Source organism: Morone saxatilis, unplaced genomic scaffold (genome assembly GCF_004916995.1).
Source record: "Morone saxatilis isolate NCDOM2014 unplaced genomic scaffold, NCSU_SB_2.0 Contig4, whole genome shotgun sequence".
In the NCBI taxonomy this organism is placed as follows: domain Eukaryota; kingdom Metazoa; phylum Chordata; class Actinopteri; family Moronidae; genus Morone; species Morone saxatilis.
The window spans coordinates 2,424,806-2,437,814 of record NW_023339984.1 but is presented as its reverse complement, the minus strand read 5'-3'; the positions used below and the strand labels follow the sequence as shown (position 1 = coordinate 2,437,814).

The following is a 13,009-nucleotide window of genomic DNA, read 5'->3' as shown; positions in this document are numbered from 1 at the left end:
CAGTGGCAAGCAGCAGGCCAGGATCACGGCCGATGGGTCGTGACAATAAGTCTGCTCAAGATAATGTTTCCTGGTACCACACCAAAAAGGAATGCCCACACCACCTGAATACCTGATTTTTAATTAATGCTGCTGTGATTGCTAACTATTTGCCCGTTCTGTTCGATTCCAGATAACTTCCAGGTCATCCCACTGAGCTTCAGCACGAACCTGGACCGATTCAACCCAAATATCCCAGAGTGGAGAGAGGACATTGGCCAGGTGGTCACCAAAATACTCGCTAAGGTAGGACCTTAAAATGAACTGACTATAAATGATGATTTCAACACAACCTGCCTGCTTTCCTTGAGTTAGCGTCCATAACACTAGCCCTCTTGAACTAGTGGCTCCAGCACAGAAAAAGAAACATAAAACACATCCAGTGTTGAGCAGTAACTCATTACTTGTAATAATATTACAGTAATAATTATACTTTCCCATTAACTAGTAGTGTAATTAATTAGAACATTAATTTTGTTACTACAGATCACAATAGTGCACAACTACTGTTCTAAATAGCGCTATAAGCAATCATGTTTTTTCCATGTGAGTTTAACCTCCCTATGCAAGTAATGTTACATAACTTGCTAACACACAGTACATGTACTATGTGTTTAGAGTAATAAATAAATAAATAAATAAATAAAATTTAAGTAGGAATAAAACTAAACAACGCTATCAGTCTACAGCCATGCTAGTGGCTCTCTGTATACTTAAACACAGCAGCTAAATGCTAACATCGACATGTTAATGTGCTCACAATGCCAATGTTAACATGCTGTTAACAACAGCCACTATAATGTTTACCATCTTAGTTTTGTGTGTTAGCATGTGCTAATGAACACTGCACATAATGTACAGCTCCCAGGATGGCAAAGTCCTGACCACCCTACTCTGCCTCTGATTGGCTAGTTCTCGTTGCCTTCACTGGTTTGGTTGATTAGGTTTAGTTATGAGGAGTGTTATGGTAAGCCATTCAGAGGCAGAGTAGGGTGGGTCATAACTTAGCCTTATTGGTATTAGAGCACCAATATTACCTTCCCCAATAACTAGTAGTGTAACTAATTAGTATTACAAGCTTAATGCTCACAGGCTATTTGCTACCTTTGTCTGCCATTTTGTGATGGGCATGTAGCATACAGTGGGTTGATGAGAGCAGTTTGTGGGGCGCAAAACAGAAACAGAGCTAAAAGAGGCTAAAATGCTCTGTAGAGTTTTAAGATGTGACTGACCTCAAAACCATCTGCCTTCAGATCACAGGTGTCCCTCAGGAGTCCCTGGTTACGGTGGTGAAGCCGGGCCTCCCCACCACAGCTGACCTGTACGTCCTCCCACTGGACAGCAAACCAGCCAAGAGGGGCATGTTTGTTGATAAGGTACATCCAGGAAATAAAATATATTTGTCAGTTACTTCTGTAGTCTCATTAAGCCACTTGTTAGCAAATTAATGTAAAAGCATCAAAATTCACAGGTGGGGTATTTAACATGTTTATTTAATAAAAAACCCATTGAGGAGAAGAAACCCAAAGTGCAAAAATGCTAATTCAGTTCCGGGTTTTAGGACTCATTTCTGTAGCACTCTATTTTCTGAAACCACAGAGAGGCACAGACACATATTCATATTTTTTTTTAATTTTATAGTAGTCAGGCCTGCAAACTTTTTGGTTGTAAGAGATGACACTTTCTTTAATTGAATGTTTTCTTATCTTCAGCGTATTCCAGCCATCACGCAGGCCTTCAATGACAACAATGTCAGCTTTGTGGTGCGAGGAGGTCTACAAGTGCTGGTGATGCTAGCTGACCCAAACGCTGGTACTGTACTTTTAAATGCTATTTCATTTCCTATATAGTCTGCTATTTAAAACTACAATTTTTGATGTTTTTTAATGATAATTGCATGTTATTGATTTATTTCCACGGGCTAGGTCTAATTGCTAATGACTCAACAGCTACAACAGCAGAGACTGGTGCGTTCATGAACCATAAACCTGCACTTAACCTTGATACTCTCTGACTCCTGCACCTTTTCCTGTCCTGGTTTCCGAACAAATCATCTTCTCCGGTTATAACCTGTCTGTGCCGTGCTTTTTCATCCGCCTGATTATCCTTCACTGAGTTTAAAGTGGTCTTGATTTCTGTGGAGTTGGACTTTTTTAAGAGAAACTTCAGTTGGATGTTTTGAATTTCTTACCACTTCTATCCCTCCACTCCTGCAGTTTTTGTCTTAAGATCTTCTTCTTCCTCACTATACTTTCTGGGTTTGTGTGTAAAATTATGTTCTAATGGTGCAAACATGATGCGATTTTTTAAATTGGTTTATGTATTTATATTATCACCCCAGGCTACCATGGAGCTGCTGGAGGTCCAGGTGTTTGGGCTCTAGCAGTCATTTTCCTAATCAGCATCATTGCCATCGGCTCCTTCATCCTCTACAAGTTCAAAAGGTGAGTCATGTCATGTCAATGTTTTTTGACCACTCTCTACAGACAAAAACAGAAGCAGTAGCAATATTAGGTAGTGGTTCTTCTGCTTTTTCTAACCCATAGATATAGAAACGTACATAGCGTGCTGTCAATATGACGTGCATCTGCGCCATATTGGGAAGGTGAAGATCCACTAGTTAACAGGGCTGTCACTGAATATTTTAAATTTGAGTAAATATTTTTAATTCAATTTATAATTGGTTGTGTAAAACAAAAGGAGCAATACTGCAGCTGTCAGGGCTGCTGCATGACAGACAGGAGCCACACAACGTCACTTTCATTGATTGAAAATGAAATGTAGGTCAGGCTGAAACAAGCCAATTATTCAACTACGATCGTGTAGTAATGATAGCAGAAAGCTCACAACCCTGCAAATTTCCCATTTTCCACAATCAAGCAAGCAGGTGGCTTTACAGCACTATAATTGATATGGAAATCTTTGTCTTTGTTTTTAGAGAAAATGACAGAAGCTAAGATTCTAAATAATTAACATTGATGTTGCCCATTCATTATGGCAGCCTGCATGCCCCCAGACAGTGGAAGTTGTGGCTATTAAGAAGGTTATTTTTTTGGCATAGAGCTGATTCCATCTGCCTCCACTAACTGAATTAATTCCTACAAGTAACCAGTATACCATCCAGTTTCTTACATTTATAACAAACCATATTTCATGAAAATCGGTTCAGAATGAAGTGAGTTACATTTTGTCGTGAAGTCTCCATCTCTCAGTACTGGAGTACTGGAGTACTGGACTTCCACAATATGGCCAGACGTATAGTGGCAGCATCCAGCAGCAGCCAATGTTACGTTTCTATATCTGTGTTCTAACCAACGATTGGATTTGTAGGCCCCCAGATTCTAATGACCCCAGTAATTACACAGTTGCTATGTTGTCCTGTAAATCAGGGGATTTACTCTCAAGAGTATGGAGATACTGCAGCATACATTGAGCATGTAAACACTATAATATTTCATACCTCCCAGTAGCCACACTCTGAAGGGCAGAAACTTACTATGAGGTCATTCTTGATGTTCTGAAAATCAACAAAGTTCCCAGTTGAGTTTTAAAGCATCAACAGTGAGCTTGGTGGACGCATGTTACAATACTCATCCAGTGCATGACAATGAATACATACATTGTTGGGGTGGGCCATAGATTAGTCTTGATTAATTTGCAACAATGAGACCTAATTAGGGATGGGATGATGTACAATTTTATTTAACCCCCTTGTGTAACTGCATGCTTGCTTTTCATGTTAACACACCAGCGGCACCTCCTCACCTCCCAAACACAATGTCCACCGAAAAGTCACTTGAATTAAAACATGCAGTGCCAAACTACAGCCCCATCTTACAAAAACAACAAATCCCACAGTCCTTGGCTTAGGACTGAGGATGCCTATCCTCCGCTGTTTTTCAGGAAGCTTCCAGGCAGCCGCAACGTCTACGCCCAGATGCACAACGAGAAGGAGCAGGAAATGACCAGCCCCGTCAACCACAGCGAGGACACCCAGCACATCATCCAGGGCGAGGAGTTCATCGACGATGACCTGGACTCGCAGACTCTAGGTAACGCAGGAGGTAGCCCCGCCTTCCGTTCCCTTATAAGGACTACCACTAACCACTGCTACTAAAACCCAAGCCACTAACACCAGCAGCTAACACACACAAAGGTACTGGAGGACTTCCCCTTTTTCATCATTATCACTGCTTTTACTGAAAGGCTTTTCTTTTGCCTCAAAGGTTGGTCTCAGGCACTTTACGGTCATCACCTGCATTTGCAACCACATTCAGAACATATCATGACTATATCTTGTTACTGTGCCACAGTGCTGTGGCAAAACAGGAAAATACACTGCCACTATGGCGTTAAATTGACTTACTACTCTAAATAGATTTGCACTTAAACTGTGTAGTCTGCATTTAGACAACTGTTAACTGATGGTTGGTCATAACTGTCACAAATGTATCCTGCATTATGGTAAACTTGTGATGTGAGTGCTAGTTGTATTTGCTTATGGTGAGTCATGTACGCCAGTGTATTGATATCTTATCAATATCATGTTATAACAATGTTCTAATGTAAATGTTGTGTATGTTGTAATAACATGATATTGAGCTTCTGGTGTGGCAGCAATACACTGCCATACTCACGCCTTCCCAAAGCAACGTACAGTATATTCCATGGCAGTATGATATAATATGATATGATGGCTATGCTTATGATGACGCCGAAAGGCCTTGTGGTCTGGGATGTAGTGGAAGGTTAACAGAGGTGTTGATGGTAACATTAATAACTATGATTAATATCCTCACTAACTAATAAGAATAAAGAAATCCTTAGTCTGTGCGCGCACATTGCTCGACATTATGACCATAAGTGAAAGTTACTCTGTTATCTACCACTACATCACTGAGCGTGACCAACATTTAAAGGGCTTGTGTATATAAAACTATTATTCATTTTGCATGGATGTCAATCTGATAAACATTAAAGGTACCATGTGGAGTTCTTGACCACAAAGGGTGCTTTGGAGAAAAGACAATAGAACATATTTCATATATATTGAGGACACTCTCGAATTATTTGTAATGGGTTAGGGGTAGTCTTTGTTTTTTAAAAGAGTTAATATGAAAATTGTATTGAGTGAATTTATTTTCCATCACTGATGTAAACCAAGCCCCAGGGAGCGGTGCTGTGAGAGTTTGCCATAGCAGCCACAGTCGGCATTGCAGATCATATGCAGCTGAGATGCACTCCCTCAACCTCACACTGGGTGCTTTTTATTCGCTAACTTGTGCTTCCACATGTCCTCGCTCCCCCTCTGCCATCACGGAGGAGATTCCAGTTCCCTAAATGCACCTTGAGGAGACGAGGAGAGAGGAGGCTTCTGGAGAAGCTAAGAGCAAGGAAACACAGGTGTATCCTACAAGTTTTTTATCAAGTTGGGTGGGTGTGATCTAAAAATAACACACCTTCACTTGTGGCTCAGAGTGCTGCTCATGTTTGGTGTGACTGCACTTTGTAGTGTTGCATTATCTACATATAATATAATAGAACATGGTTACATGGTGAGATACAATGCAATCATGCTGTGTGATATAACACAGCATATAAATAATAATATGATAATTTAATCACACAAAGCAGCAGTTTGTATTGTAGAATAAGTAACACACACAAAACAACCAACATACACACATTCTTATATATCGATGCAAAATAATTTAGTTATTAGAAAAAAGTAAAGTAAAGTGAAAAATTCAGTCAGAACTGTTTGTTGTTGTTGGTAACAATAGCAATGTCAGATTTGAACAGAGCTATGGAACATTAAATCATCCCCCTTTGTTCACTACAGCTCAGCCCTTCCTACCCTCAGGTGTGTAAAAACTACAACTTATGGTTTTGCAGGTTATGAAATCATCTTAAAGGCAGAAAAAGAAATCCATCCCTGTTCTTACACAGCATTATTGTGCAGGTAACAATGATGCAAGTAAATACCCTAAATAACCAGGTTACACTGCATACATAAAGTAGTAGCTTTAAAATAAATATTATATGTTATAATGATTACAATACACCGTTATAATACTACTAAATAACAATCTACATATCTGTGTGTGTGTGAATACTGTAATTATTATATTCTGTAACACTGGAACTGTTGTTGAATAGACATTCGTCAGTCTGTCAAACCAACTGGTACCAATTTAGCTATGTAGATTGTTTAACATAGCAATTATTACTGCTGTGGATTCTAATAATAATTTAATATTCCTTTTAAATAGTCTAATTGACGTACAGATCAGTGCTGTGTTATGATCTATTTACTTGCATTATTATGATCAGCACAATAATACACCACATAGCTGCGTAAGAATGTGTCTGTCTGTTTAAAATGCTTGTGGGATGCAACAGAGCCCGATATTGGCCTATTGCAGACATATCAGTACTGGCATATATATTATATGAAAACTGTTTTTATATCATTCAAAAAGGGTTCACTTCAAGAATTGGTTGACATTGTAGCCTATATGTTAAAGAATGTTTAATTTAAACAAATATTATTAAAGAGCGTCTAAGAAAGCCTTCTGAGTACCTTTCATACTCATATCTGTGCAAAATCAGTCTGTTTTCATACCAGCTCAAATATTCATAATATTGGCCACCATCTTGGTAATCGGTGAATTTTTCCCTTCTAGAATTGGTATTGTGGTCAATAAACCGGTAAAATCAGTCAGGCTCCACTTTGCAATTAAATGATCCTGTAAATTCTATGGTGTTAGATTGACCGCACACATTATATTCCATCTCACCATGTGACTGTTATTGTATCTGTATATCCTCATACAGACACTACCACAGCACCTTTGATAAAAAAAGTCTGCGTAGGCACACCGTGTTTCCCCCGAGCGGCTTTTAAGAATTTGGAAGATCCTCCATGATGGAGGAGGTCAGATGATGCGTGGAAGAATAAGATAGCATAACGAAAAGCACTCATTTATCAGAAAACTCCACAGGGTACCTTTAGTGAGCCACACTGTGTCATGATCTGGACTTTGTATTCTTTTAGCATCGCTTATTTCATTGTTGTCCTGTTTCTTTCTTCCCTCTTGTTGCCAGGCAACCATTCTGGTGTGGTCCTGAGCATCAACTCCAGAGAACTACACAGTTACCTGACCAGCTGATGGCTGCCATGGCAATGCTAACGAGCTAGCCTAGCCTAGCCGGCTAATGAGCACAGGGACTCCACTCTGCCTTCCTCCTTCTCTCTCTTCCTCTCCCTTGGACACTTCACCTCCACTCCATGGCCTCCTCAACCCTTCAGCTCCAGCTTTTGTATATTAATTGTTTTCTTCTTTGGGGGTGGGGTGGGGGCTGAGGCTGGTGGAGGAACCTTTACTACCCTACTCAATCTCTTTCTGCAAGGGGATGGGAGGCACTCTGCTTTACCTAATGTATTTTACATGATTGCGAGCCCCCTTATCTTCTCTTCACGTCCCACACCAGCCCTGGAGAACTGCACTGACACCCAGTGAGGATGGAGGTCTTGATGGCGTAACAAAAAGGACACTCACTCATCTGTGTTTTAAAAAAGAAAAAAAAAAACTCAGTGTGTATGTTGTCTGTACTTGTAGACACTCAAAATCAGCGAGCATGACGAACTGCACTGGTTTCCAGAAATATTCACAGTCAGAGGAGGTTGAACCATCCATTGGCTGTAGCCACCGAAGGCCAAACAGAGTGCATTAGGGTAGTCCAATTAAAAATATATATTTTTACTCTTCCCCCTTTTAGTTTTACTCTCTTTGTTTCCCACAATTACTAGACACACTCTCTTCACAGGCAATAATATTCTCTCAATGGAATGTAGGATATGAAAAACCCTTGAATTTGCATGTGACAAGTGTACACATGCAAACACAAGAGGGCGGTGTTGCACTTTCTTAAATTCCCACTCACAGGTACTTGGAGCACTCAGCTTCTTTGGAATATATTGTATGTTTACACATTTTTGAAATCCCACTACATTCATATCTTGTTTATAAGTCCACACATTTACAGAAGTTTGTTGAGTGGTGTTTAAAATCAGCGCCACCTTTGTAGGAGCTCATCGTCTGTCCCATGGTGCCTAAAGCAGCAGATGTGAATCTGCTCAGTGACATTACCCATTGTCCAGTTTATTTATTTCTAAAAACAGTATGCCCGTTCTTCCTCTTCCCCACACTGTCTGGGTCAGAGGTCAAAGCCGACTCGTTCCCCTGGAGACAAAGGCCGCTGTCATGGAGGGAAGGTGTAGTTGATATATTTTACTGTATCAGCCTATATTAGGCGTAGCCCGCGGTGAAATCATGTCTCCTTAAAGGTTTGGTTTGTTGTATGTAAATGTGTAAATATGAACAATCTCCTCTCTGTACATATTCCCTTTGACGTGTGTGTTTTACACTGCTACCAAAATACACAGCTTTGTTTTTTCTTTTGGAGTGACCCTTCACTGAGTTTGAATTTAAAAAATTCTCACTGTTTCCAGTTTCCTCAACGCGTTGCCTGCTTCACATGTATCCATCTCCAATACTTTCAGTGTAATCTCATGAGTAAGATAATTTTATGGTCTTCATTGTTAACTGGAAATAATTTCATCTTCTTATAAAAAGGTACTCACAACTACACAGTGACAACTATGTATATGGATATTTTTGATACACTTCAGTCAGTTTTTGTCAGTTATCTCAGAACGTGTAAAACACTGGTTATTGTTTATGTTGCCTTTTGCTGAAGTCTTTTTGTTTGTTTGATTGCACTAATGATATAAGCATTGCTGTCGACACATATCGCACAGCAACTGAACAAGTCTACAGACTGTATCAAAAGGTCTTTGGATGAAAGGCCTTTACAGACTACCAATGCTACCATTAGCACCAAGATCACGTCTTGGTCCGTCTTGTATTTGATACGAACAGCAGACCACATTCACTTGTTCTGATTTACACCTTAATTCATTTTTTGTACATATTCTGCTCATGTTCTACTTGTTAGTTTTCTAGTGATGTTGTCATTGTATCAGTGTCCCCTTTAACAAAGGGGAAAGTGGGAATTGTGATATTCCGATATAACAGTGAAGGAGTTTCACATCTGATGGCACCGATCATGTAATTTTGACCACACCGTTTTCTTTTCCTCTTTCTGCTGGTTTATTTGGTTTCTTGATTTTGTTATTAGAAACAGTTGTGTGTCCTCATCAGGGAGCGTAGTGCACTCAACCTGCATCCTGGAATAAATCACTCCCATAACTTGTACGTCTGTTGGTTTTATCTGATTGGATACACACTGTGTCAGCTTGTGCTCGTGAGTTAATAGGAATTCTGGCTCCTTTAGTGATCATTTGGCTGTGCTCACCAATAAGAGCCAGCTCCCAAACGGCTCTTCATTTAGGCTTCAAAAAGTCAGATAAAGTCAGCAATGTTTTACCTATGATTGGTAGCTGCGCTCATATATCACTTATATCGTTCAATTGAATTACACTAAATCTTATTCATTTCCAGAATTGCTGAATTTTTACATTATGCTTGGTATAAATAATGTAAAAAATATATAGGAAAGTTTTATTGGTATTGACTTATGTTTTGTATGTTGGTGGCTGGCGCAACATACAATAGTGTTACCGTGCTTGGGTCTTATTGATATTACCAAAGCCGGACATATCTGGATTGTATTTAACAAATGTGTTATAGGTTCCTATTATTATGTCTTGTATTAGCCTAACTTATAAAAACTGAGAAAAAAATGAGTGCTGTACTCTGCACTGGTTTGTTATGCTTACAGGAACTATAACAGTGACACAACCAAAACAGCAGCTTTCAACAGTGGCGAAATTAAAAGTATAGTACTTTCTGTAATTTAGGAAACAGGTATATAATATATCATTTGCTTTACTTACAATAGTGAGTGGAGATAATACATGTTTGCATTGTAGGGGACCTATTATACTTTTTACTGTTATTTGTTTGCAAATCAATTATAGTCGAATATTAGTTGACTGTACAATAAACGTGCATTATATAGGTTGTACTGACCTTAGAAGATATTTCAACAGGTACAAAAGAATGAGGTACAATCTTTTTTCAAAAATATACATCCAACAAGTGAAATCTAATTATTTTGGGGCAGAAAAAAGTCAGTTTGTATGATCACAATAAATACAGGATATACTCTGCTAATTCATCCAAATCACTCCTTTTACAAATGCTTGCTGCAGTTTCTGAGTTCACTATTTAGGTTAATTGTACAGTTTTTAATATAATATAAAATATCCATACAATATGTCACTGAGTCACTTTCCTCAATGATATAGAAGGATCCCTTAAGGAAAAAGGTTTAGAACCACTGCTATAACATATTTGTTGAATACCACTTAGAACATTTTAGTTTAGTAATGCAATGAAGACCCAAGCATTAAAACATACAACATACATACAAAACATAGTTCAATATAAATGAAACAAAACACGATTGTGTAATAGTTGTTGATGTTTTTACCATATTTTAGGATTTTATACCAAGCATTATGTAATATTATGGCCTTCTGGGAATTATAAGGGTTAGCATAATTACACAGAATAATTGAAGTGCTATATTTGCACACATATAACCATAGGTATAAACATTGCTAAATCTGGCTGTAATTTAGGCCAGAAGTGGTAGTAAATGCAGAGCTGCTGTTTCTGAGCTGAGCCAGAGGCTCTGGTTCAATAACAGGAGCCTATTTTAAGAAATGTATGACATGTGCCATAAAAATGAAATGGCCATAAATGTGCTTAATAAAGGGACTACAAAATATACTTCAATTGTATTAGACCATTTTCTGAATGCCTTTTTTAAAAAAAAATAAACTGCACTGTAAATAAATGCTCTGGAGGCAATAAGAATAAGTTACACTGGCACATTGCCTCCCTGTCCACTATAACCAGTCCACTCTGCCTTCCTGTCAAACCCTGTTTTTGAGCTGAAGTCAGAACTGCGTCAGAAACTGTGAGAAACAGCAGAAAGTCCTCAAACAGCTCATACAATGACAGAATATGAACAACGTAGTAAATAGAAAATAGAAAGCAGCGCTGGAGGACCCACTGTGGGCATTAATCACCTGTTGGTAATGCAACATTTTGGGTGTGTTTGATACGTGCCACTTGCGTGCATTAACTCAGTGATTTTTATCTGTTACTGTAATGCTAAATTTAACCCATACCAACGTCGTGTTTAAAGCTGCAGTAGGTAACTTTTATAAAATAACTATTTGTCATATTTTCTGAAACTTTCACTATATCCTGACAGTAGAACATGAGACTGATATCTGTGAAAAAAACAGGTTCCTCTGGCTCCTCCTAGTGCTCCTAATCTCATTTGCAAGAATCCACTGGGCCTGAATGAAAACAACAATAAGTGTGTCTCATGTTCTACTGTCAGGATATAGTGAAAGTGTTAGCAAATATGACAAAAGTTAGTTTTTAAAAAAAAATATATGTACTGCAGCTTTAAATTTAGAACATTATTCTACTTTAGCGTTTACAAACTGCTAGACCCTCAGTTTCAGGACTTTTTAATCTGAGTTTTGGAGCTATTGGGAATATATAAATACTAATATAAAATACAAGAATGTTATGTCCTAATTGTCTAGTAAAGTTATATAATTCAGCATTGATTTGGAGTCTATATAATATAATATAAATATCAATATAAAATACAAGAAGTATTAGAAATGTATGAAAAGAGGTGTGTCCTGTTTTTATAATGTAGTAATATAATTCAGCATTGGTTTGGAGTCACTGCGTCACATGACTTGGAAGAATTGAAAATAAACTGCAAATTTCTTCAGTAATTTATTGACGGTCCCTAAATGCAACTCCTGTGGTTAACAGTGAGAACAGCCAATGGATGGAACTGAAGACAGTGCTGAGTCCGGAGTGAACGACCTAAAACTAACTTCACTGCAGTATTTCCATGGAAACACAAGAGGGCAGTGTTGCACAGGTACTTTAAGAGCTCAGTTTACCTGAACTGTACAAAGACACAATGAGACAGTGTTGATGCATATTGTTTGTCATTCAGGGAAACTGGGCTTCACTGCTAACTGGAAATGGATCTGTTGTCAATTTTATCAGTTTTTATAAAAACTGGTAAAAATGTATTCTGTGTTTCACTCAGAAGAAAATTACATTTCATTGAAATATTTTACCATATCGATGGGGGACTACACTCAGGGGCGTTGGCTACCCAGACCACTCGTTCCCAACCTGGAGGTGCAAGAAAACTTTAAATAGTTATATAAAGTTGGCCCATACCTCAGCATTTCATTAATTTTTGTGAAGAAAACTAAAAAGAAAAACAAAACGAAGACCTGGACACAAGCTATATTCACAGAGCCTGACTTTCCTCACCTCCAGCCTCATCATCAGCCTCCTGAGACATATTATGGAAGCAAAATAGGCCCAAATCACAGAGACAGAGCTGAAGCAGCAGAAAATTTAACAATTCAAGTACAAATTTGAAAAAACGTACAGCACATGAGTAAATATACTGACCTACTGCTGCAGATATGATGTCAGTACAGAAATGCTAAACTAGGTTTAAAGTAATTTATAAACCACAGATTGGTTTTTACACTGTAAAATATCTCAGTAGTCTCTAGCTTGGTTACAATAAAAGAACACATCTAAACCATATCAAGATTGTTGTTTGGTATGTGAAAGGATAACACGTAAATACATGGAAATATACTGTAATTCTTATGCAAAGGCAGAGTTCAGGGTGTTGTGCTGTCCATCTCTGTATCTGTGCATGGCGAGGTTCCACACAGGCTGAGAAACCAGACAATAAATGAAGGGTCAAGAAATTTGAAGGAAAAAAAAGAAAATCATTCTACTTAAGTTCCAGATGATCCAGATGTAATACAGCCAGCAGTCGGATATGAATACAGGCTTTGTTTTTGTCT

The 13,009-nt window shown here is 38.4% G+C and overlaps 1 protein-coding gene across 1 annotated transcript in view; it reads left to right on the top strand.

The window, feature by feature from the left end:
* The window catches only part of sorcs2 (sortilin-related VPS10 domain containing receptor 2), a gene marked incomplete in the record, with an annotated part of 290,079 nt that extends 280,775 nt beyond the window's left edge, over positions 1–9,304 (top strand). The window contains 7 exon segments of the mRNA XM_035675658.1: positions 173–285; positions 1,293–1,415; positions 1,752–1,851; positions 1,965–2,006; positions 2,381–2,483; positions 3,943–4,091; positions 7,147–9,304. Of these exon segments, the coding sequence (XP_035531551.1) occupies positions 173–285; positions 1,293–1,415; positions 1,752–1,851; positions 1,965–2,006; positions 2,381–2,483; positions 3,943–4,091; positions 7,147–7,211 (695 nt within the window).
* Positions 9,305–13,009: the final 3,705 nt, after the last annotated feature.